Raw genomic sequence first — 24,488 nt, 5'->3', positions numbered from 1 at the left:
TCCTGGGGCTGTGAGAATGAAAATAGTAGTCTTTTTTTCCTTTTCCTTCATTTCTCTTTCCTGGACTTGTTCATGACCGTTATGTAGTGTAGTGCCTGGCACAAGGTGGGTATTCAGTAACTACTGAATAGATGGATGGAAGGAGGGATGCGTGATAGATGGATGTCTGTTACAGTGTCACTTCAGACCACTGAGCAGTGGCTAGTAGCCCAGTTTTGAGGAAGGAGTCATCTTCAAATTCTTCTTTTTCTTACTTCCCCGTGTCACTTAGCACAGTGTTTGACCTATCTGAAACTTTCAGAAATTGTTGAATGAATGAACAAATCAACTAAAGAACAAACCAAATCAGCCAAAAAAACATTTCTGTTTCTGAGAGAAGTCTCAAATCTTTCCTCTCCTATTCACTTCCAGTGCACTCCCCTGGTTCAGTCTCAAGACTATTACAGTATCCTTCTAACTTTCTGTCTCACTTGGGTTTCTTTCCTCTCCAGTTGAAACTTCGCATCAGACAAATTATTAAAGCACAAGTATGGAATTAAAGATCTGCCCCAATCTAATCCAGTATATTGTTCTGCTCTCTCAAACACTGCACTTCAAACACAAATAATTATTTAACTCTTCCCTCAGTGCATTCTGTTGTGGGAATTAAATGGGTTTTTACAACTGAAGGGCTTACAGTAGTGCTTGTACATAGTAAACACTCTACAGATACCATTATTATTAATACTGCTTTCTTATCCTAGACTGTTCTTGTCTCTAGCTTTTAAAATCTTTGTTAAAAGATTCCCCTTAAAAGCTACCCCTGAGGCTCTGTCTACTGGAATCAGGCCCCTTCTCCTGCTACTCACTATATCAGGAGAGGGGTGAGCAAGAGGAAGTGGGTTGGAGGGCCAGCCGGGCCCAGGGCCTGCGGTTCCTGGGTATGGTTCCTGGGTATGCGGTATGTACTTATCTAAGCGTTTGTTGCATAAAAATAGGTGGAGCAGGACGCTCCCTAAGGCTCCCTAAGAGCAAAGAATGAGGCAGTGATTCCTACAGAGCCCTAGAGGAGGTGATTGATTTTTTTTTTAATGTTATTTTAGTTTTTCTATATTTATATACTGTTAACATAATGTTTGGGGTTACCATGCTCTCCAACCTGGCACAGAGAAAAGTATACCAGTAGCAAGCAGTACTCATAACTTTGGGGGGAGGTGGCGAGTTAGAGGGAGGCTAGAAATCTTTTTGATTTATTTTGAAATATGACTATTTAGTGAAATATGTCTAAGAGATTTTTCTGGGATGTCCATACTTCTTATAGCTGGGCCATGCTTGCTAATTCCGCCTTCTTCAGTGTCTATAAAAATAACCATAGCTACAAAGAGGAACCATTGCCCACCTCATATGCTAAAATTCCTGTCACCAGAAGCCATCTCCTGCCTATCAATCTTCTTTCACTTTTTTTTTAATAAATTTATTTATTTATTTATTTATTTTTGGCTGTGTTGGGTCTTTGTTGCTGTGCGAGGGCTTTCTCTAGTTGTGGCAAGCGGGGGCCACTCTTCATCGCGGTGCGCGGGCCTCTCACTGTCGCGGCCTCTCTTTTTGTGGAGCACAGGCTCCAGACGCGCAGGCTCAGTAGTTGTGGCTCACGGGCCTAGTTGCTCCGCGGCATGTGGGATCTTCCCAGACCAGGGCTCGAACCCATGTCCCCTGCATCGGCAGGCAGACTTTCAACCACTGCGCCACCAGGGAAGCCCTTCTTTCACTTTTATATGGAATCTGACTTTTTAAAAACAAAATTAGCCAACAGTACTTTTAGCGATGATAAGCTTGTTCAAAAACAATACTTAAGGTTCCCTTTGTTTCACCTGCGGGTACCACATCTAGAGTGGGGTGGTTTAAACAGTGAGAAGGACCTGCTGGGCACAACTAACCATACGTATCCTTGATAGACGTTAAAAGAGGGAGGAGTTGATGAGCAACAGGGGAACAAAAATAGAGCAAGGGAATCCAGTTCTTATCTAGTCGTAAAAGACATTCTCTCCCCGCCTGGTTTTTACCTCCATATAAAAGTTGTCATTAATCTCCAGCAAGTAGGCCCAACATGCTGAAGACCTGTCAGCGCCATATAAACAGAATAAAGCAAACTGTTAATATTGCTGTCATGAGGAAACTGGAAACAGACTGATTAATCGTATTGGCGCTCAACTGCCAGGGAGACAACTTCGGTCGTCGCCTTATTAGGGAAGTCACAGTTGGCTTTTAGGCCTATCATTACGATGACCGTCCGGTTTTTATCTTCACTGTTTTTGTTATTGTTGTTAAACGAACGCCTTGTTCTTGAACCCATACTGCAAATCTTGACTGGCAGGGGTGATTAGTTTAGAAAAAGTCAGTATCTTCCATGAAATCTAAAATGTTTATAGTGCTGACCATTCACCGTCTCTGAGGACTCCCAGATGGCGAGCGACCCTGCTGGATTGATTCAAGGCCTATTTAACTTTTCAAGAGAAAAATTATTTACAGTGTCCACACGTAAAGGTGCATGAAGTACTCTGTGGAAGATCTTTGCACTGCCAGGACGCATCCGGCTCAGCAGCCATTAAGGACGTCTTCAGGAGAGACCCTAAGAGAAGCTGGGAACACAGGAATAGTGGGGTACGTGTGCAAATCAGAAGTCACAAAAGGGCACCTCGGGGCCAGATTTGGCCCTCAGACATGTTTTGTTTGGCCTTTCAGGGATGGCCCCCACCAGGTTTTAAAGTTGCAAAATAGTAGCTAACATTTAAATAATTAGGAGTTTTCATGCTCACACAAAATAAAACTCTCTGGTTTCTCTTAAGAAATCAGAAGCTCTGATTACACAGAAGCTTCCCTCATTCCTGGATGCAGCAATCAGCGTTACGTACTGGACTCTGCACTTTCCCATAGTCTCTACCCCTCCTATCTTCTCCCCAAACCCACTGGCATTTGGTACATAATATGTTGCTGCCCTGCTTGTCTTATCCTCAGCCCATTTCATTTATTTATGATGGTACCTGGGCCCGTGTGAGATAATTATGATTTAATCAATTAAAAAGTACTTTCCCGTAAATATCGATATATTATTTGCTCTTTACAACAGCCCTTCAGATGGGTTAGACAGATGGTATTTACAAAGAAGGGAAAGAACCGTGGCTCTGAGATGCTGCGTGACTTGCCTGAGGTGACAGAGCTGGTAAGGAGCAGAGTCCACACATGGAACCGGGGTTTCTGACGCTCAAATTGCTGCTGCTTCCCCCAGTGCATTTGCTGGTGGCCGTGACGTCCAGGAGTTTCTAGATTCTTCAGAGGAAGGAACTGCTTATATATCTCCTGAAGCCTTGATTGAGGTCATCTAGGAGAGTGTGAAGGAAGGCGGGGAGGTGGCAGACAGTAATGTCCCTTGAGTGGGAAAGTGCAATTGCTGACACAGGCACTCCTGTGCTCACTGCCAGCGCCAGCCTTGGAGAACAAGGCATGACAATTGGCTTAGCGCTAATGAGTGCATTTTTCGCTAGGTCTGTGTTTACCAAACCTTTCCATTCCATAGACCTGTAAATGTAGAGGTATCTGTAGGGTTGTCTTATCCATGTCTTTTGCTAAAACAAATATCCACCTATTTTTCACCATCATTTCATAAAAGAACGTAGTAATGCTAAAAAAAAAAAAAAATAGGCAGACAGCAATGAAACAACTTTTTAAAGTCAAATAGATTTAAAATTCATTCTACTATGCTTTTTCTTTTCTCATTTTGCCTTGGATTGCTAAAAACATCACCAGACCAACACCAGCTGTTTGGACTAGCTTTTCAGAAATCCTGATTTAAGTCATATGTTCTGTTCTCTTCTGAGTGCTGAAGTGAAATCATCTAGTCCAAAGAAAGACATTATACAAATTAATTAGTGGATGCCTGAGTGTTTCCCATTCTCTGTCATTAACAAATGATTTGGGGATTGGGTGCCTGGTGAATCCAAAGTTCCTATTGTGATATGTATTTAACACTAGTTTCTCTCCAACACTACTCGAGGCCAGTAAGCAATATTACGCCTATCCTTCCAGTTACTTAGAACACAATTGTGATGGTTCTGGGGGAACCTACTTGTTTGTTAAGTTTAGTTCTTGGCTTAGACCATTCTGAACAATTTAACAGCTTGACTTGGGAATCTCTAGACAATACCAAACGTGATTCTTCTACCTTCTAAGTCACCTTTTCCTGTCTTTGGTCTCACATTTTATTTGAAATTATAATTATATCCAGAATTAGTTCTCACTGAAATATCAGCTTTACTGAACAGTGAGAAATTTCTATCGTAACAACAGCCATTTTTATTACCATTATTTATCCTGGGGAGTGCCAGAAAAAAAATGAGTGAGTGAGTGAGTGTGTGTGTGTGTGTGTGTGTGTGTGTGTGTGTATCCTGTCAGACTCTCCTTGCCTCCTCTTCCTTCAAGCAAAATTTAGCAGCTTGCTTAGCACTTAGAAACAGTCCCCAGAAATGTCACCTGATTCACCAAGATTCCCTGCCCATTCCTTCGTTTATTACCCCCAGGGAAAGCTGTCTGTCTGGCTAGTGAATTCACTGGACAGGAGGCTAAGTCCAAAGGGTGAAACCTCCTTTGGATGTCCACTAGCATCTCAAACTTAATATGTCCAAAACTGAGCTAGTAGCCCCTCCTCCACTCCTGTAGCAAACTGCTCCTGCTGTAGGCCCCCCATCCGCCTACCGCACCTCTACCCATACAGCTGTTCATGCCAAACACCTTTCTCCCACATTCCACACCCAACCTATCAGAAAGTCCTATCAGCTTCACCTTCAAAATATATCCACTCAAATCAAAATCACCACAGAATCATCACTTCCACTGCTACCACCTGGGTCCAAGCCACTGTCATTGTTCCCCTGGATTTTTGCGGTAACTGATCTCCCCCTTCAGTCTGTTCTTCCGGCTACAGCTATAGTTAATGTGTACATTAGATGATATCACCTCTGATTCAAACTATCTAATAGCGTCACCTCTCAATCCAAGTAAAAGCCAAGGACGTATAAGCCTGGTTCCCCATCACCTCTCTGCCCTCATCTCCCAGTACGTTCCCCCTCCTTTACTCTGTTCCAGTCATACCAGCCTTGTTTTGCTCCTCGAGCACACCAAGCAGGCTCCCATGTGAGTCTCTATGCTCATTTTCGTCTTCCCCAGATAGTTGTGTAGCTGGCTTCCTTACCTCCTTTAGATCTGTATGCAGCTGTCACGTTACTGAAGCATCCTTGACCACTTTATTTAAAATTTTTGCACACGCTGCCCGCCCCGCCGCCCCACACTTTCTCTCTTCGTTCTCTGCTTATTACCACATAACGTGGTGTTTGATTTTTGTCTGTCTCCCTCTCTGGTGCCATCGTGTATGGCTATGGCGGTCGTGCTTGGCTCAGCCTGTGCAGCCGTGTGCAGAGGCCCTGCTCTCTCCACTAGAATGTAAACGACAGAAGCTCATGGCTTTTTATCTGTTTTGCTCACTGCTCTATCCCCAGGGCCTAGAACCATACCTGACATATAGTGGGGGCAAATAAATAGTTGGTGAACAAATTAATTAAATAAATAAAGTACTGTTACCAACATTCTGCCCACTTAATTGGGTCAAACAGTTTTTTCATATTACAAAAAAATACTGTTCATCATAGAAAACAAAAATAAGAAAGTCATCCATTATCTTACCACTTTGGTGCATGTCCTTTCTTACTGCTTCCTCTGCAGATTATTTTTTCCCTAAAAAATGGTTTTATACTGTACATACCACTTTTAACCCAATCCTTTCACTTAGTACATCGTGAACATCTTTTTATGCCGGTAAATATTTGTCTAAAGCATCATGAATCACTGAGTGAAAATGGTGTTTTGATGTATGAGCATACTGATATACCCTTGATCTGGGAAGAAGTAAATGAGGATAGTATTCAATGTACCCAACAAAAGATTGCCTGAGCTGGGAGATATCATAGCAACACTTCCTCTTTTCCCTACCTCCCAATAAGTCAGACATATTAGGTGGAGGGGTTGTCTGTTACAGAGAAAAGATTTCATGCTCTTGTGACTCGAATACACTTAATGTAGGAGGCTAGCTTACTGAGAGCCTATCTCATCGGGCAGCCTCGTTCTTAAAACACAATCTACACAGACTTGATTTGCTGTGTCTCTGAACTGCAAATGAGGAATGTCTTATAACCAGAATCTAAGATCCAAATGTGCCATTGATTATTAACCAAAGTCTGGTTAATATTGGCTTTTAGAAGAATAAGCCCATTTTAGCCACAATATTATCACTAAATTAGTCTCATTAAAGACCAGCGGTTATTAGCACTTCAGGCAAATAGATAGCACTTCTTTAAGCTCAGTAAATGAACACAGCTCTTTATGTTCTCTGTAAGACTTAATATTAGCCAGACTTTGTAGCTAGTTTTCAAGTTAGCTAATTAAAAGTGTCATTGGGGCTTTACTCTCAACAGATCAGCTGCATGAATCTATCAGGACTCAAACTACTAAAACATAGGATGTTATTTTGATAGTTTTTGAAAGCAACCGTTCTCAGTCTCCTTCAAGAATTCCTTTTCCCTCGGATGACTTCTAGAACTGTTTTCAAGTCGTCTAACCTCCTGATCTCCTGATAGCCCCTCCCCCTTCCTTCATTTTCTCCAGAGATCTCATTCAGCAAATTTTATAAATATGTATGCTGATACCAACACTCTAAAAAGGAGTTATAGACTATCCGCAAAAGTGTCATTCAAAGCTAAACAGATTGATAAACTTTGAAAAAGGAGCTCTGGCAAGTTATATATTAATTTTACTGTAATATACATGTAGCTTTTTATTTACCAAGAAATCCTTCAGAAAGTTAGAAAGTGTTTTAACTTATTCTAAGATTAAATGAAATCTATAAATTATCTAAAATCATTTTCTAAGAGACAACAAAAAAATAAAACTCATGGCAGGAGAAGTGTTGTATTCTTGGCACCATTGAATGGCAGGAAAAGTGTTGTATTCTTGGCACCATTGAATACCGTAAGAATTTGAGCCAGGATCTATAATGTGATATAATCTGTCACTTTTATAATCAGACCCCAGAATAATCACAACCCAAATTACTTCCCAAGTATTTCTACTCCAGGCTTTAGATTGTTGCTAAGAAACTTAAGCACAATTTCTGAAAGAGCCGGTAAGAGACCCTTATTTCCCATACCTATCTTCCAAGATATAATATCTGATGCAATCTTGCCACTTTTTCAGCCAATGAGATTAGCAAAATGAGGTATCTGCTGAAATGATTGAAGCGTGTTTCTTCCACATGGGTTGCTATCGCAATATCTGCCTTTGATTTAAAATTGTTTTTCCATTAGCTGGGAGCACGGTTGGACATACGAGTCCTGTCCACATCCAGTCTAATGTAACTATTTCAGGAAGTGTTTTCAGCTCATATCAAAAACACCAAATTGCATCTCCCTAGGGATGCTTCACAGTGCTTTTTGCTGATTTCAGTGTGGGTGCGTGTGCCCTCCAAAGGAAAGATACCGCAGCCCTCTCAATTCCGTACAGATTACCTAACCTGGAGCACATATTCTTGGAGAACACAGTAATATTTCATAAATAAATGGTTTTCCTTTCTAAATTATTCCTTATGCACTTCTACCTGTATTCTTCCTTTAGACCCTTATGATTTAGAATCAAAATTGGAGGTTTTCCTTTGGTGTTATCTTTTTTATTGTGTGTGTGTGTGTGTGTGTGTAAGAGAGAGAGAGACAGAGACACACGACACACAGGAAGGGAGGGAGATGAGTCTTTCCTTTAAAGCCTGTCTATTACACGTGCTGAGATATTTTCATTCAGACTTTTTTCATTTTAATCATTGGGTTTTTTAATGCCAGTCATGCAGCTCTAATAACTGAGCTTCAGGGAAATGCCGATATTACTAAATCTATCAAAATCCTGCAAAGGGTGTGCCTGACTTAGTCCCTTTTCTCTCATGAGCATCAGGGCTTGGTGGGAACTGAGTTGAAGTCCCCAGAAATTAGTCAAGTTAAATGAGTCTTGATGTATTTGACTCAATGTCCTGGTCCAAAATAGAAGAGGACCCCCTACCTGTTTTATATAGACTACTGCCTTTGATTTCATAGGCCATTATTTCTGCATTTTTAACCCCAAGTACCAGCTGTGTAATATAAGCGATATGAATCATATATGACCTTTTTCCCTTTTGATTTTCATCTTTTCTTACTTTTCTCATTGGAACAATCTATAAATGAAACCTAAGTTACCTTCTCAGTATGTCAGGAAATCCTAAAGGTGATAAAATAGAAAATGTTGGCACTAGAAACAGTTGTGCTAGTTGGTTTCCATGATCCTTTAGCAGGTTTCTTCATTGTTCTTTGGTATCAGAGAACTTGACAGTGCCACCTGCCAGCGATGCAGTTTCCCTTGATGGGTGAGTGAAGTGTGGAGCTGACTCTCCTTATCACGTTTGTCCTCTGGCTTTGGCGTCAGGGCCAACCAGAAGAAGCTGCATTGGCATGAGCAGGGCTGTCCTTGTGGTTGGCCTGTTGGCGAAATGCTGTCAGACCTGATGATGAATAGGCCTACAGTACAGTGAGGTCACTTACTGCACAGAGAACCCCTAAACACATCCGCCTCACCAGAAACAAAAGGCAGCACCATCCTGCAGCAAAGAGGCCGTTTACCAAAGGATTGCCAAGTCAGACAACTGTAGCTGTAATCTGTAGCTTTCCGTTCCTAACATGCTGCAGTTTGGAGGGAACATTGGAGAAATTAGTAGTGACCTTTTACGTAACATTTTAGTAGAAACTTGAAGCATTTCAATTAAGAAAATGCAGAGTGTGTGTATAGGCACATGCACCCTCACACACACAAATGTGTATTTGGAAGAGCTCCTAGCTGGGTCCACATCCCATTTCCTCTAGGCCTTTACTAGCTCAGGCGCTGTCATTTTCCTTACTTTTCTATCTGCAACTTTGGCTTCTGTACTAGCTTCTTCATTTTAGCATATAGATATGCCCAAGTGGCTCCCATCTCTAAGAAAAGAAACCTTTCTTAGTCCTGCATCCTTCTGTAGCTATGGCCTAGTTTCTCTCCTTTAAAGTTAGTTTCTTAAAAGAATATTCCACGGTCCTTCACCCCTCTGCAGTCTGGCGTCCCTCTTCCTCCTGGATACTGTTCTAAGGTCACTAATGAATTCCCCTTTGCCAAAACCAGCAGGCACCTTTCAGGCCTCGTGAGAGCCTTCCCCGGATTATGTGACCTCTCCTCTGCCTCTGATGCCGTTGACCCTCTTTGTCCTTGAAATTCTCTCCTTCCTTGGCTTCCTGGATGCTGGCTCTTCCGCTTTTTCTCCTATCAAACTGCTTCTTCCCAGCTTTCTTCCCGTGGCCGTTCCTTTAATAGTATTGTTTTGCCAGTGTCCAGTCTTTTCTGTTGCGCTAATGTGTACTATCTCGGGCTCTTCCTCATTTTCATGTCTTCACCTGTAGGCACACAGCTCTCCTCCCTGGACTCACAGATGACTCCACTTGGACATTCCACACCTCTGCCCCGACAGCTGAGCTACCCTTTCTTCCCAAAGGTGACTCCTCTTCATTATTCCCTGTGTTAGTAGATGGAACTTTCATTTACCTACTGGCCCAGCTGGAAAACCATGAGCAGTGCCAGGCTCCTTCCCGGCCTCCGTTTCCTGTTAGTCTTCATGACCTGTGGATTGTTGGAGAAATCTGTCTGTGGTAGGCCATTTCTCTCCAACCCCAGGGCAACCATTTAAATTCTGTTCAGGCCCCCATCATTTCTCACCTAGTTTATCTCCAGAATTATCCATCTCTTCAGTCCCTTCCCCCTTCTGCTGTCAATGATCTTTTAAAGGCACAAATCTAATGCTGTCCCTTCTCTTGCTTGAGGCACTCATCTCTTTGCGGGTAGGCTCTTCTCTAGGCGTCTAAGCCCTCGCGTGTCTGGCTACACCCTAACTTTCTGAGCTCACGCCCTGCAGTGCCCCCAGCCCCCAGCATGGACACATGTACACATATATACGCATACAGGGCCTGGTCCCTGAAAGAATTACGTTCGTCCTGGCCTCTCTGCTCTTACCCATGCTTCACCCTCTACCTGTAATATCCATTCTTCCACTCCTTCAGATGGATTCTGACCTGTCGGTTCTCTGAGGCCTTTCTTGAACGGGTGTCCTACAGGCTCCCCTCAGCCCTGCACTCCACGCTAGAGCTGGAGCTGTCTGTTTACTTGTCTGTTTATCTCACTTGTCTGTATGTATTGGAAAAAAGAACTGTGTCTTCTCCAAATTTTCTGTCACATACATACCCAGCATCCGCTCATTGCAATGAAAATGTGTGCTGATTTTAGGTTCTGATTTTAGGTTCTTAGCCGTAGTGACCAGTCACAGAGGTCGTAAGACTGGACTTCATTTGCATTAAATTCCTGGGCCATATGGTGATCACAAGTTGTGTTTTCTGACCAAAAAATGCAAATAATCATTCATCCTTTATTGAATACATTAATAGTAAAATTATAAAATTAGTGCTGCCATGGCTCTCAAGGGGGTGCCAAACCTTGCCTCCCTGACGTGAGCGGCTCCCCTAGCAGTGCCTGAAGTGGCTGCAGGTTCATCTCTGGTCCCCTGCAGCGCCCTATCCTCTCCTAGTCAGATCTGCCAGAGGCAGCTTAATGCTACCCAAGCACACCGCGGCCTCCGGGTTCTCCACAATCCCTTCCACAACTGACCCCTGGGAGGCCCTGCTTGTTCCATCCATTTCCTAAAGAGCTCCTGTCAGACAGGCCAGGTACAAAGCCAGCTCCTTGTACACCAAAGCCACAGTGGGGGAAGCCCTGGGCATCACCCAGATGGCATGTTGCCTGTGCTTTTCGGGGCTTGGCTTTTATGTCATTATTTGCCCTGCACTTCCCCTGTGGACATCAGCCTAAAGAAGATATTCAGAGAAAGGCAAACACTGTATGATATCACTTACATGTGGAATCTAAAAAATACAACAAACTAGTGAGTATAACAAAAAAGAAGCAGACTCACAGATACAGAGAACAAACTAGTAGTTACCAGCGGTGGAGGGCGGACACAATATAGGGTGGGCGTAGGAGGTATAAGCTAGTAGGTGTAAGATAGGCTACAAGGATGTGTTGTACAACATGGGGAATATAACCAGTATTTTGTAATAACTGTAAATGGACTGAAACTGTTAAAAAAAATTTTTGTAATTTAAAAAAGAAAATTAAAGAAAAGATATTCCGAGAATGTCTTGCCAATTCAGTCTGCCTTGACGGCGCCAGCAATGAAAAAGAGGAACAAACTGACGGGGTTATCTGGCCCCGCCTTTGAAATCCTTTCCTCCTCTAAGCAGAAGAGCAAGTCCCTACTTCTAAATAACTGCAACAGATCTTTTCCTTCTTTTATTTACATTAAAAAGCATCCCTGTAAGAGACACATTTTAATGCTGCTCAGTCTTCCCTCTCAGGAAATTTATTCTCATATTTGACTTCAATGCTTTCTTGATATAATTTCCATCCTCAGAGAGAAGAAAAGCTGATTGGCAATATCTGTCTTAAAAGTCTGTATTTTTTATGGCCACCACTAAATCTCCTGGACACAACATCTTCTCCAAACACAACAAGCTCAGTTCCTTTATCTTTTCTGCGTGTATTGCATTTTCCAGTTCTTTGTGTCGTTAGGTTGACCTCTTGTAAATTATAGTATTAGACACTGAAGAGTGCCAGAGAGGAGACAACAGATACGGTGCTTCTGGAGGGGCTTAGAATCGCTTCCAGAGGGGAAGAGAAAATAAATATGTGAAATATATTGACACACAGAAACACTACATACACAGCTCACTTTAGCTGTGTAAATAATGTTTAAGGAGTATTAGAGATTACTGTGTCCAGAGTTGGCCGGTTATTGTGAGAAGAGTAATGAACAGTGTTTGGAGGCAAAGGGGACCCAGCCTAGAGAGGAGAAATTGGAAATTCTCTTTGCTGCTCATCAATTGTGTTCACTGAACATACCTGTCTCCAGCCCTTAGCACAGCACCTGGCTCACTTTAGGCACGCAGTAGTGTCTGTTGACTGTATAACCAACTGACTGGCTGTAGTACTCTAGTAAGTGTATACCAGTATGATTCCATTTGTAAATTTGCAATTAATTCTTATATCCTGTACACTCTCAGTCGTGGAAGTTTTAGGATTTTAGACAAGAACTTTAAGTAGCAAACATTAACGATATGCTACCCTGCATTTGTCCCTGCTAGAGTTCATTTCAGTCACCTTCCTTCTAACTTTTTCTCCAGCTGACCTACGTGTGTATAAACCAATGGAAAAGGCAGGAGCTCATCTTGAAATGATTTTCCAGCCTGCTTGTTTAGTTCAGTCCGTCTGTTTCTCAGCCCTGCTGCCACATTGCCTTCATTTTACTTTACTTAAGGGATTTCATTATGAGGCAATTGCCTCTGAAAAAGATTATTCCTCCCATTCAACCACACTTAAACATCCTCTGTCCCCATAGTAGATTATCATACTTTGCTACCCTAGTGACCTCCACTGAAAGACTGTGTGCTAGGTTAGCTTTTCTGCACATGATGTTTGGGTCTCAAGTCATCTTGCAAATACTGATACATATTTTAAAATCTATAAATGCAATCTCGTATTCTGGATTGGATCCTTGAACAGAAAAAGGACATTAGTGAAACAACTGGTGAAATCTGAATAAGGTCTGATTTACATAATAGTTCATTTCTTAGTTTTGATCAATGCACCATGGTTGTGTAAGGTGTTACCATTAGGAGAAGCCAGGTGAAGGGTATAAGGGCACAAACATTTCACAAAAAGAGGAAATGTTAGGAACTCACGTAGACGTGAACATCCTGGTTATTTTCAAAACAATTTTTCAAGCATGAGAAAAATTGCAGACTACCAAAATGTACTTCAGATAATTCTAGGCTTTGTAAGGTAAAAAAAAGTAAAAACAACCCCTGTTCACACTCAGCCCCGCTTCTGTTCATTTTCCTCCAAGGTCCGCTCCCTCCGTTCCCACTGCTTCAGCTGTCCCCTCTGTGCTGCTGTCAGAAGTGCCCCTGGCTCTTCCACATCTCTCAGCCCCACATCCGCAAGGGCCATGCCTGTCCTCCACACAAGCACTTGATATTCAGCGCAATTAAATCTCAATGCTTTTTCCCCTCCCCCAGCAGCCTGCCCTGTGTTGGCCAATGACATCACCATCCTGTCACCCAAGCTAGGACTTCAGAGTCGCCTTTAATTCCAAATGTTGTCAACTCTTCCAGAAGTTCTCCTGTGTCTACACACTCACCCCTTTCGCTTTCACCTTGTGGTTACCCTGGAAGAGCCCCTGGGGTACGTGGTCAGGACTGTCCCTGCCTGCAGTCTCTCCACCCTCCCAGCTGCCTTCCGGAAGTGGGCATGACCAAACGCGTCAGTGTTACTTTCCTTCTTTTAAAAAGCACCAATGGCTCTATATTGCTGCTGGCCTGAACAGCAATAAACACCTACCTGGAAGAGAGATGTATTATGTAGCTATATTAGATGGTCAGCTCAAACCCACCTCCCTCCTTCCTCCACCTTCATCTCCTGGAAAGTAGAAGAAGCACAGGCCTTTGGAGTCAGAAAGTCCTGGGCTTGCATCCCAGCTTGTGACCCTGGGCAAATTAGTTTTTGCCTCTGAGCCTCAGTTCCCTCTCACATAAAATGGAGGTTGTACTTACCACGCAGGGTTGTTGTGAGAATTAAATGATGTACGTTGAGGGCCACACCTGAAGCAGACTTCTCTTGTTGTTAATCCTGTAGGGGGTCATGAGGAATAGGCCTCTTGATCATCTCTGTCATACGTGTGTGTTATTGAAAATGGAAGTTGGTTATATCTCATGGTCCCTCCTGGGACCGCAGTCTACCTTCTACAATAGGGGGGCCTCTTTGTAGGGAAGCTTCATCCCACATGGAGGGATTGAGCACTTTCCCAACACCCTCCCCAGCTGGGCTGGGACTGTGTGCTGCTACCTGCCGCAGGTGCGGCCCCAAACCATTAGAGTTGAAGGGAGCCTAGCCTTAGGAACTGAATTTTATTCCCCAGAGTATAAGGGCCGTGTCACTCACTTGGTCTGTTCTCACTCTTGCGGATGAAACAGGAATTTTCAGCAGAAATCTTCAGAGCCTATCATATATTTATCAGGAGTGTTCCAAACTAGAATATGCCTGTCCCAGACCTCCATGGGGGATGAACTTCACCTAATTGGTTCAGTGCCCTTTTTTCAGTGGCCTAGTACAGTAGCTGGCACACAGTTGTGCTTAATCAGAATTGGATGGCTAGATAGATGAATGGAAGGATAAAGGACTTAATCTCTAGGATTTGTCCAGTAATGCATACTTAATTGAAAGACTGAATAATGAATTCCCCAACAAGCTACGAGTTAGGCCAGTGGTTCTAAACCTTGGCTGCACTAATCACCACGAGAGTTTTTGTTTTAAGACTGATTTCTGGGTTCTACCCATACTTATGCCCTATGATTTTCAACAGCTTCCCAAGTGATTCTAATAGATGGCCAAGGTTGGGACCTACCATGCTAGACCAATCTAAAAATATGTACCCTGTGCATATAACTCCTATTTTCATGTTACCATGTTGTGTTGTAATTATCAGTTTATGTATCTTTCCCTAGCTTGACTTTATGCTCCTTGATATGCTCTGATATGCTCAGATACTGGGACTGTCTCATTCATAATTGTCTTCCTAGTGCCTGGCACAGTGCTTGGCATGTAGCAGATAGTCAAAAATGTTCATTGAGTTGGTGGCTTCTTTCATTTAGGTGGTACTATGCAATTTCCTTGTATCCTAAGACAAAGAGAAAATGCTAGCACCATGCGTTTTGTTTTGTGTATGCGTGTGTGTGTGTGTGTGTGTGTGTGTGTGTGTGTGTGTGGTGTTTTCTAACCATCTATGCTTCGGTACCTGTTTGCTTGTCCCTAATAGATTTGTTTTTCCTGTTCACTCACTGTCATTTATCCAGATGCTATGAATTGACAGCAACCAAAGATATTAGACTTTGTCAGGGAGTCTCAATTTGAAATATTTTGTCCCATTATTCCCATCTGTACCTAGGTTCCAAAACTCATCACTGTGTACATAAGAGGATAGCTCACTAAGTGGTGTTTGGCACTGCCATCTCCATTAATGAAAGCCATAGGAGCCTCTAGGCAAAGACACTCAGGTTGCCCTTCCAACTGATTTTCTCAACTCTAAAATCTATTCATCTAGACATAGACTGATAGAGCTGGGAAGAGATTTAAGACAACAAGTTCAGTCACCTTCATTAACCAATGAAGGGTCTGAAGCTAGATGGGTTTTAGGACTTGCCTGAGATGACACAGCTTGTTAGGGACGCAGCTGGTACAAGAAACCTGGCACTCTGGTCCTCAGGCCCGGACCATTGCACTGTGCTTCTAGCACCTTGGACTACATCAGAAATCAAAGATCACACTCTTACTCCCTTTTTGGTATTTGTGTTAGAAAGAAAAGTATCTGGAAAAAGGTATTATTACAGGTTTCTCAGAGGATGTGGGGAGGAAGAGTATTAGGTGGAAAGGGATTCTTGAATGAGACTTGGAAACTTCTCAGAAAAAGTGTGTTTTGTGGCAGCACCACAATTTATCTGTGTTTCTGTCCGTTTTCAGAATTTTCCCCAGAGAATACCTCCTTCAACAGATCCACCTGTATTCCCTCGCTGATCTGCAGCAGGTAAGCACTTAGAGGGGCCATTTGATTTCTGTTTTCTCCCTGGGAAAATGTTTTTGTTGATTATGGCTTTGGCACTGAATTCTGCCATCACTGGAGTAGTTTTATTCACAAGCCCTAATCATCAATTATTTTCTGTTCAGAATGAGAAAAGAAAACTTAGTATAAAAAGATATTCTAGGACAATAAGAAATGCTGGCAAGGATATAGAGAAACTGGAGTTCTCATACACTGCTGGGAATGGAAAGTGGTGCGGCCACTTAGGGAAATAGTTTGGCAGTCCCTCAAAAAGTTAAACGTAGAGTTACCCTGTGACCCAGCAATTCCACTGCTAGGCATATACCCTAGAGGGCTGAAAACATATGTCCACATAAAAACTTGTACAGGAATGTTCAAAGCAGCATTATTCATAATAGCTGAAGAGTGGCAACAACCCAGATGTTCATCAGCTAATGAATGGATAAACAAAATGTTGTATATCCACGCAATGGAATAGTATTCGGCCGTAAAAAGGAGTGAAGTACTGACACATGCTACAGCACGGATGAACCTTAAGAACATCATGTTGAAAGAAGCCAGACAGAAACGAATACATATTTTATGATACTTATTTTATGTGGACTTTTCTTAGGATGTCCAAAATAGGCCAATCTATAGAGACAAAGTAGGTGAATGGTTGCCAGGGCCTGGGGAGAGCCGGGGGGTGAGGAGAGGCTGCTGACGGGGGGCGGTTTCCTTCGGGGCTGATGAAGATGTTCTGGAATTAGTGGTGATGGTTGCACAACTTTGAAACTATACTAAAAGCAGCCAGTGAATTGTATACTTTAAAAGAGTGAACTTTATGGTATGTGAATTATATCAATAAAAAAAGTTGTACAAGGGAAAAAAAGACATAAAAGGCAATGAATATATTAAACTCTTTGACTTGTGCTCACGTCAAACAGTTGGATGACATTAAATTTTAGTAAAACACAACAGAGCATGTAAGAGTCAAAATCATCTTTTTATACTTTCATTTGTGTACGTATATCCTTTTAATGACTGACCAGGTTAACACCCGGGAAGAAAGCCAACATTTTGTCTGTTCAACCCAAAATTCTGAATATGTTAAGCTTTGGTTAATCATTTAAATCAACAGCTCACTCCCTAAGAAGCTTTCAGACACTGCATGAAAGCATTGCTTTCTTTTCCATATATTGTGGATTCTTTCAAGAGTCAATTACAAAAAAAAAAAAAAATTGTGACAACTTTCAGAATGTCTCAAACTGCTGTGATTCGGTTCTTTTGTTTCTTGCTGTTTTGCCCAGAAGAAATGAGGTCAACTTAATCTGTGTTCAGATCCTTCACTCATTTTTCAAGACTTAAAAAATAAATAAAACCTTGAAAAGTAATTTAAACTGAAGAGTTTTGTGTTCTCTTTATCCCGCCAGAAGTAGATAGGTTATTTTAAAAGGTAGAAATAGTTCTAGAGCATTTAGTTGGAGAGGGTGAGAGAATACTAGGGTTTTAATTTCCACTTGTGCACCCAGCTTAAACCTATTTGCACATACCAGCTCCTTCCGCTCCTTCAGTCCTGCTGTCCTATACTACGTAATCAAGCACCAGTGATCTGCTGGCTGGAGTGGAAAGAGATACAGTTTTAATTATGATTGCCCAGTGGTGTTCAAGGGGAAGAATTGGATACAAGACCCAGTATACATTTATATATTTTCTAGGACTCTACCTGATCTTAGTATCTGAGGACCGAGACTCTTATCACTGGAGAAGTATGTTTAAAGGCACCAGTGGCATCTTCTTGTAAAGGTGGTTTAAAATAGAATGGGTGGACCCCAGAGTGAGTACTTTTTGAGGAAGCCTTTCAAAAATGAGTTTTGATACCAGATGAAGAGAAAGAATCAGTAATTCTATATTCATTTTAGGGTGTCAAAGTAGTGTAGCTATTTGGCATAGTAAAGCCTTCTTTTTTAAAGCTTTCCTATACCCTGCTGTCTTTTTTTTCTTTTCTTTTTTTTTTCCCCTTTGTAATAATCAAACCATACATGCCAAGCAGCTTACCTAAATCAATCAGTGGCAGCAGTATTCTTGGTGGGCCAGACCATCAGCGTCGGAGCCCCATAAGCAGCTTAATCAGTTTTCAGCCTCCGTAGTAAAGCGATAGAGGCAATCAACAGCTTATCAAACTCCCTGTGGGCGGGGGCGGCCAGAGCTCCCTCCATCCATTTACTCCACAGTTCACTCTAACCTGGTTCTTTGTGCCTGGATTTAAGATCCCCAAACCTATCATATTTAGAGGAAGTTTAATTCAATTATCTTTTTCTGCCTGAGGTGGGTTAAATTGGATTTAGCTTTTGATCTGTCTACATCTAGGCTATCAGTACTGAAGGGCACCTCCGCCCCATCTTCCCTTGGTTTCAGAGTAAATTTCTGGCGTGTTTTCTGGATCTGAACTGTTCTTGCAAATAGGTAAGAGAAGGGAACACAAGAAGGGGGAAAACGTACTATTGCTTTGTGACAGAGCGTGTCAGGGGTAGCAGGAAACCCAGCCTGACTGACCCAGCTCCCAGCCCCAGCTCGGCCTGTACCATTTCAGCCTCTGTCTGGGTTCTACGTCACCCTGTTTCAGGTCAGCTTCAGGAGTTTTAGAGCAAGTTATTTCTCCCATTTGATTCCCGTCCTCACTCCTAAAACAAAGGTCTCTATAAAAGCATCTCTTCTATCATATGAAATAACTATAGAAGAATGAATTTCAGTTTATAACTTTTGCAGGGGAGAGGAAGAAACTCAACCAAGTAACTGAAGAATTAATCTCAAATAATGGCAATATAAATATCCTTCCTAAAGGCCTACATTCCTTTCTACGAGTTTCTCTCAAGTGAATTTGAGTTTCCCCATTAGCTTTTATTTAAAAAACAAAATGTAGATATCTTCCTCTCCAGAAAGAAAAAAAAGGTAAAATTTTAATAAACATGGTAAAAGGGGATTTATAATTTAAGTAAATATACAATAATCTTAAAATAATGTAGTACACAAAACACTAATACCACCCAAATAAAGATGCTGAAAGAATTCTGGTAGCAAAAAATGTGCAAACTTTTTCTCTCTCTCTGTTTTCATTTTTATAAGTAACAATCCCGGGGCTTCCCTGGTGGCGCAGTGGTTAAGAGTCCGCCTGCCAGTGCAGGGGATGCGGGTTCGAGCCCTGATCTGGGAAGATCCCACATGCCGATGAGCAACTAAGCCCGTGAGCCACAACTACTGAGCCTGCGCGTCTGGAGCCTGTGCTCCGCAACAAGAGAGGCCGCGACAGTGAGAGGTCCGCGCACTGCGATGAAGAGTGGCCCCCCCTCGCCGCAACTGGAGAAAGCCCTCGCACAGAAACGAAGACCCAACACAGCCATAAATAAATAAATAAATAAATAAATTTATTAAAAAAAAAAAAAGTAACAATCCCAAAAGTTTTAGCAGGTAGACTCAATTCAACAAATTGGCAGAAGATTTCAGACTCCCTTAATGCCTCTGAAATGACATTCAAGACAGTTTTTTCTCCTCTTCTTAGTATTTGAATTCACTGGCCACTTTACATGCACTCTCTCTACTTTTGTACACTTGGACCTGGGAAATAAATAGCACTCACTGACACTGCTTAGCAAAGGGGACTCCCTCTAGTTGTTCTGGGAGCTGGAGTCACCTGCCCACTGGCCAGTGAGTGCTCAGTGTTGCCAATTATTGGCAACATTTGTAGCTTATGCCAGTGCGGAGTCCCTAATTGTCTTTTTTCTTTTTTTTGGCTGCGTTGGGTCTTCGTTGCTGCATGCGGTCTTTCTCTAGTTGCAGCAAGCAGGGGCTACTCTTCATTGCGCTGCATGGGCTTCTCATTGTGGTGTCTTCTCTTGTTGCAGAGCACGGGCTCTAGGCACACGGGCTTCCATAGTTGTGGCTCATGGGCTCAGTAATTGTGGCTCGCGGGCTCTAGAGCGCAGGCTCAGTAGTTGTGGCGCACGGGCTTAGTTGCTCTACGGCATGTGGGATCTTCCCGGACCAGGGCTCGAACCCGTGTCCCCTGCATTGGCAGGTGGATTCTTAACCACTGCACCTCCAGGGAAGCCCCCTGTCTTTTTATTTCACCAGTAAATAAGTTGCTTACTGGGTTTTCCTAGCACAGGCAAAGGTAGTAGTTGACCCCCACATAGTCACTACCTAATCAGTGGCGGCATTTTAACACGTAAGATAGAGCAAGTATCAATACTTCTCCTGTCCTAGTAGCAGGACCAAGGAAGGGCGAAGAAGATGGGGGCGGAGACTCTCCAAATCCTGGGAGCTGGGTGGGGGGTTGAGGAGGGCACACCCGTTTGAGTTATTCATTTAAGTTTGGAATTTCAAATGAATTTCTGTTCAGCAAAGTAGATATTGTTAGAAAAACATTCAACCTATGCTCTTTGAATGTAAATCTGACAGAATATACTATTTTTTTAAAAGTAAAATCTTATAAGCAAACTTTCAGGAGGTTTGAATGCATGGTGGTGTTTTGAAATGTTAGAGCAATTCCTCAGAAAGGATTTGGCAGGCAATGGCTAAGCATATGTGAATGAATGGACCAGTGTTGGTGCGTGTTTTTAATGGGGAAATGAGGCTGCTTTTTAAGAGCTTTTTTCCCACTTGGGTACTTTGAGAAGGGAAAGTAGAATAGAATTTATGTTTCGTTATTTTCAGTCTACCCAGCATTATCAGAAATTCAAGGGAAGACTTTACAACAGGAATACAATAAAAAGATATGCTACAGTGGGACAGCAGAAACAATACTATAACCCTCAGTGCGTTAGCTTTTTGTATTAGTTCTCCCCTTTCCCTGTTGAGTGTGTGACAAACCTTCTCCTTACTCAGATCCCTTTGGCTCTTTTAACACTGACAAGAAAGTCCCACATTTTATCAGCAGAATACATTAGTGTATGTGAGTTAGCGTTCAAGAGATCCTGGTTGCTATTAAGGAGCAAATCAGAGCCATGGTTTACTATGTCATTCCTCGGACCGTGTAAGTGATAGGAGGCTTCTTCTGAAGTTCCTTCTACTTGCTGAAAGGAACGGTCAGACTTGACTTCTAAATTGTGGCTACCTGTGCTCTTGTGACAAAAACCTAAAATGTCTATAAATGACTAACTCTTCTGGTGTTACTCACCTTTGGGACGTATGTAAGTTAAGCAGTGAATGATTCTATTTGTACCCGATTCGTGAGAAAGGATACTGGATGATCCCAGGGGTGAGGCGGTGGGTTAGAGTGGCCCCTCCTCACCCGCTCCCTCCACCGCTCACCACCTCACCTGCCAACACACACACCTCTTGTGGGACCATCTCAGGAGCTGACTTCCCCATTGTTCACCTTCCCTAGGCCCTAACTTTTCAAACTAGCCCCTACCTCCAGGTTAAGGCAATTCGATTCTAGTTAATATGAAACCCAGGCATACCTCATTTTATTGCACTTTATTGCACTTTGCAGATATTGTGTTTTTCACCTATTGAAGGTTCGTGGCAACCCTGCGTTGTCAGATAATGGTCAGCAGTTTTTAGAAATAAAGTATTTTTTAATTAAGGCATGTACTTTTTTTTAGACATAATGCTTGTACACTTAATAGACTGCAGTATAGTGTAAACAATTTTCATATGTACTGGGAAACCAAAAATTCATATGACTCGCTTTATGGTGATATTTGCTTTATCTCAGTGCTCTGGAACTGAACCCACAGTATGTCTGAGGTATGCCTGTATATTACCTGAGAAGAATAAATTATTATTTTGGCACAAATTCTTTTGTCTTAATAAGTTGAAAGCACAGGATAATCAACTGAGGGGAGATAGATTTCAATAGGTAAGTTTTAATTATGAAAAAAAGATGGAAGAGTCTGAAATTTGGAGTACTTACTAAGAGATGTGAAGTGGGAAGGGTGCCAGAGGAGAGGACCCATAGCCCTCAAGAGCCTTGAAAAGAGAGGAGTAAATCAGATGCATACTGCCTTTCTAGAGGGGCCTAGAACAGTCTGAATTGTTTGTTTTATGCTAAAGCAATGAACATTTATACTAATCAACTGGGCATGTAAATGGTCAATGAATCAATGGATGGATGGATAAATACACACACATACATACACTATCCTGAACTCATTTGCACTCTCTTCCTTTAAAAGAAAAGCAAACGAATTAATTTAACATAAGCCCCTAAATAAAATGACATTAGAAATGCTGGACTTGGGCTTCCCTGGTGGCGCAGTGGTTAAGAATCTGCCTGTCAATGCAGGGGACACGGGTTCGAGCCCTGGTCTGGGAAGATCCCACATGCCGCGGAGCAACTAAGCCCGTGAGCCACAACTACTGAGCCTGCGCGTCTGGAGCCTGTGCTCCGCAACGGGAGAGGCCGCGACAGTGAGAGGCCCGTGCACCGCGATGAAGAGTGGCCCCCACTTGCCGCAACTAGAGAAAGCCCTCACACAGAAACGAAGACCCAACACGCCAAAAAAATAAATTAATTAATTTAAAAAAAAAAAAAAAGAAATGCTGGAATTGACATATATACCCTAATATGTATAAAACAGATAACTAATGAGAACCTGCTGTGTAGCACAGGGAACTCCACTTCGCCGTACAGTAGAAACTAACACAACATTGTAAAACAACTATACCCCAATGAAAAAAAGATTTTTTTAATTCAAAAAAGAGGGAGATGAAAAAACAACCAAAAAACAAAAAATGCTACTTTGTAAAATAATGCACAGAATTCTAAAACCAAATAAAATCTCCGCTTTTTACATATTGGAGCAACAGTGGGTTGTTCAATGTTGCAAACTTTCTGAACATTAAACCTTTTTGAACTGCTAGCTGGCTTTTCAGTTAGCTTTTTCTCTAGTCCCCCACACCCATGGAGTTCAGGAATTGTCATCCTTGTGACCTAAACATTTGTCAGAATTGGCTCCTGAAGAAATAATGCAAATTGGTGGCCCTACCATGAAGATTTTCTAGTGTGTTCTAGCTAGTGAGTACGATCACCAAAAGGTGACGTTTAAGGCATTTCGAGGCCACTTTTTAAAAACATACTTGGCTGAATACTTCTTCGAGGAAGTTTGCGAGTTATTTTGCATGGCTCTGCCCCACCAAGCAAACACAGAATCAGAGAATGTTATTATCTGTGGGTGCTATTCACAGAGTCAGCAGACAAAGGCTGAGCCTAAGTGGGTACCCAGCACAGCTGCCCTTTCACCGAAGAAGTAACAGGTGATGACCTTTATTCACAAGAGGGCTGATGTCTTTGAATCTGCAGCCCCCAGGGACACAGTGCCTCAGTGCCCACAACCAAGTCACTGGTCCCCAGGCCTCAGGAGCCCGAGGAACTTGTATTCATAGCCTCTCAGCACCCCTGATCCCCACGCCATTGTCTGCCCCGGCCTTAGCGGTCAGGATAACTAATTAGGAGCATTTGGATTTAACCAGCAGAAAAACAAAGCGTGACAGCTCGCCTGTGTTGCTCCATGGCTAGAGCCTGTGTCCCCTGCAGCCGTCACAGCCTGCAGAAACCCCTGAGCATAATCTGGGATGAGACAGGAATGAGGCCTCCATTAAAACATCACTAAATCTCTGTTAGCAACTTTCATCAGGGTCGGTGCAACCAGTGAATGAGTTAGGAAAGAGGACCATAAGTCATTTGGGGAACAAATCATTCCTTTTGAATAAGGGGGGTTTTAAACAGTGAATGTGGGTGTTTCAGGGTGAAGTGAAGGGACCGAAAGTTGCTCTTTGAAGGATTGGCAGGTTGGCAGCAGGGCAAGTGGAAAGTCACCGTTGTCAGGAGAGCAGGTGGGAACAGTGTCAGATCCCGGGGGGAGGGGAGAGGGAGAAGTGACAAGTACCAGGACTGGAGCCTGGGTCTTCTGACTCCTTTCCTGAGGCATTCAGTCCTCGGAGGCCTGCCGATCATGACTGCTGGCGTTTTGGTGATGGGGCCGATTAGCCGAGTGGGTTAATACAGATGATTAACAAGGTGGTAGCGCAGATTGTTCCTTGTGCCAGCTGGTTAGCCTTTGCCCAGAGAAAACTTTGCCTGCCTGCAGATCCAGGCCCCACACCCGACTACAGCCACACACTTGGCCCACAGACGCGGTGAAGGACTGGGGAAGGCGGACGGGGGCTGCGGCAGGAAACGTGGCTAGCCAAGGGCGCAGTTCTTGCTCCTGTTGGGAAACCAGGTCAGAAAGATGACCTTGGGTGCTGAGTGTTGGATGGAGAGGCTTGTCGTCCAGGTGAGAACGAGCTCAGAGATAAGGATTCCAGAAGCCAACCGTGAGGTCCTCGAGTATAAACAGCCTGCTAGTAGATGAAGATGCAGCTACATCCCTGGATGGTGCTCGGTCAGCACTGAGATCACTTTCCTGGAGTCCACTTTCCTGGCCCCCACGTCTACTTTGGCTTCCAACCATCTGGGTTTTGTTGTTGATTTGGAGTTTGTGTTATTGTTGTTTCCCACGTATTAAAAAGCATCGTAGGGCTTCCCTGGTGGCGCAGTGGTTGAGAGTCTGCCTGCCTATGCAGGGGACGCGGGTTCGCGCCCTGGTCTGGGAAGATCCCATATGCCACGGAGCAACTGGGCCCGTGAGCCACAACTACTGAGCCTGCGCGTCTGGAGCCTGTGCCCCGCAACAAG

At 43.0% G+C, this 24,488-nt stretch overlaps 1 protein-coding gene and 2 long non-coding RNA genes across 14 annotated transcripts in view; 1 reads left to right on the top strand and 2 right to left on the bottom strand.

Annotated features, from left to right (window-relative positions):
- The window catches only part of LOC309663464, a 142,627-nt gene extending 120,539 nt beyond the window's left edge, over nucleotides 1–22,088 (bottom strand). The window contains exon 1 of the long non-coding RNA XR_014265300.1: nucleotides 19,062–22,088. This is a non-coding gene — a long non-coding RNA (uncharacterized lncRNA). The remainder of the gene's footprint in view (nucleotides 1–19,061) is intronic.
- PLEKHM3 (pleckstrin homology domain containing M3) overlaps nucleotides 1–24,488 on the top strand; it is a gene marked incomplete at its 3' end in the record, with an annotated part of 187,702 nt that overhangs the window by 86,493 nt on the left and 76,721 nt on the right. For 8 of the 12 annotated variants that reach the window (XM_082467053.1, XM_082467059.1, XM_082467058.1 and 5 more), the window contains one exon: nucleotides 15,748–15,811. In XM_082467053.1, coding sequence (XP_082323179.1) covers nucleotides 15,748–15,811 — 64 coding nt within the window. Of the gene's footprint in view, nucleotides 1–9,530; nucleotides 11,236–15,747; nucleotides 15,812–18,223; nucleotides 18,272–18,931; nucleotides 18,950–22,094; nucleotides 22,321–24,488 lie in introns of those variants that run through there. The other 4 variants (XM_082467064.1, XM_082467057.1, XM_082467055.1 and 1 more) reach the window with 4 other exon arrangements.
- LOC309663446 lies at nucleotides 1,453–7,978 on the bottom strand. Its single transcript, XR_014265282.1, has 2 exons — nucleotides 3,183–7,978; nucleotides 1,453–2,618 (listed from the first exon to the last, which is right to left on the bottom strand). It is a non-coding gene; the product is annotated as an uncharacterized lncRNA (long non-coding RNA).

The sequence above is a fragment of the Balaenoptera physalus genome (assembly GCF_965194825.1).
Source record: "Balaenoptera physalus genome assembly, chromosome: 6".
Lineage (NCBI taxonomy): Eukaryota > Metazoa > Chordata > Mammalia > Artiodactyla > Balaenopteridae > Balaenoptera > Balaenoptera physalus.
Note: the sequence above shows the minus strand (reverse complement) of the source record. Positions and strands in the feature narration are given on the sequence as shown.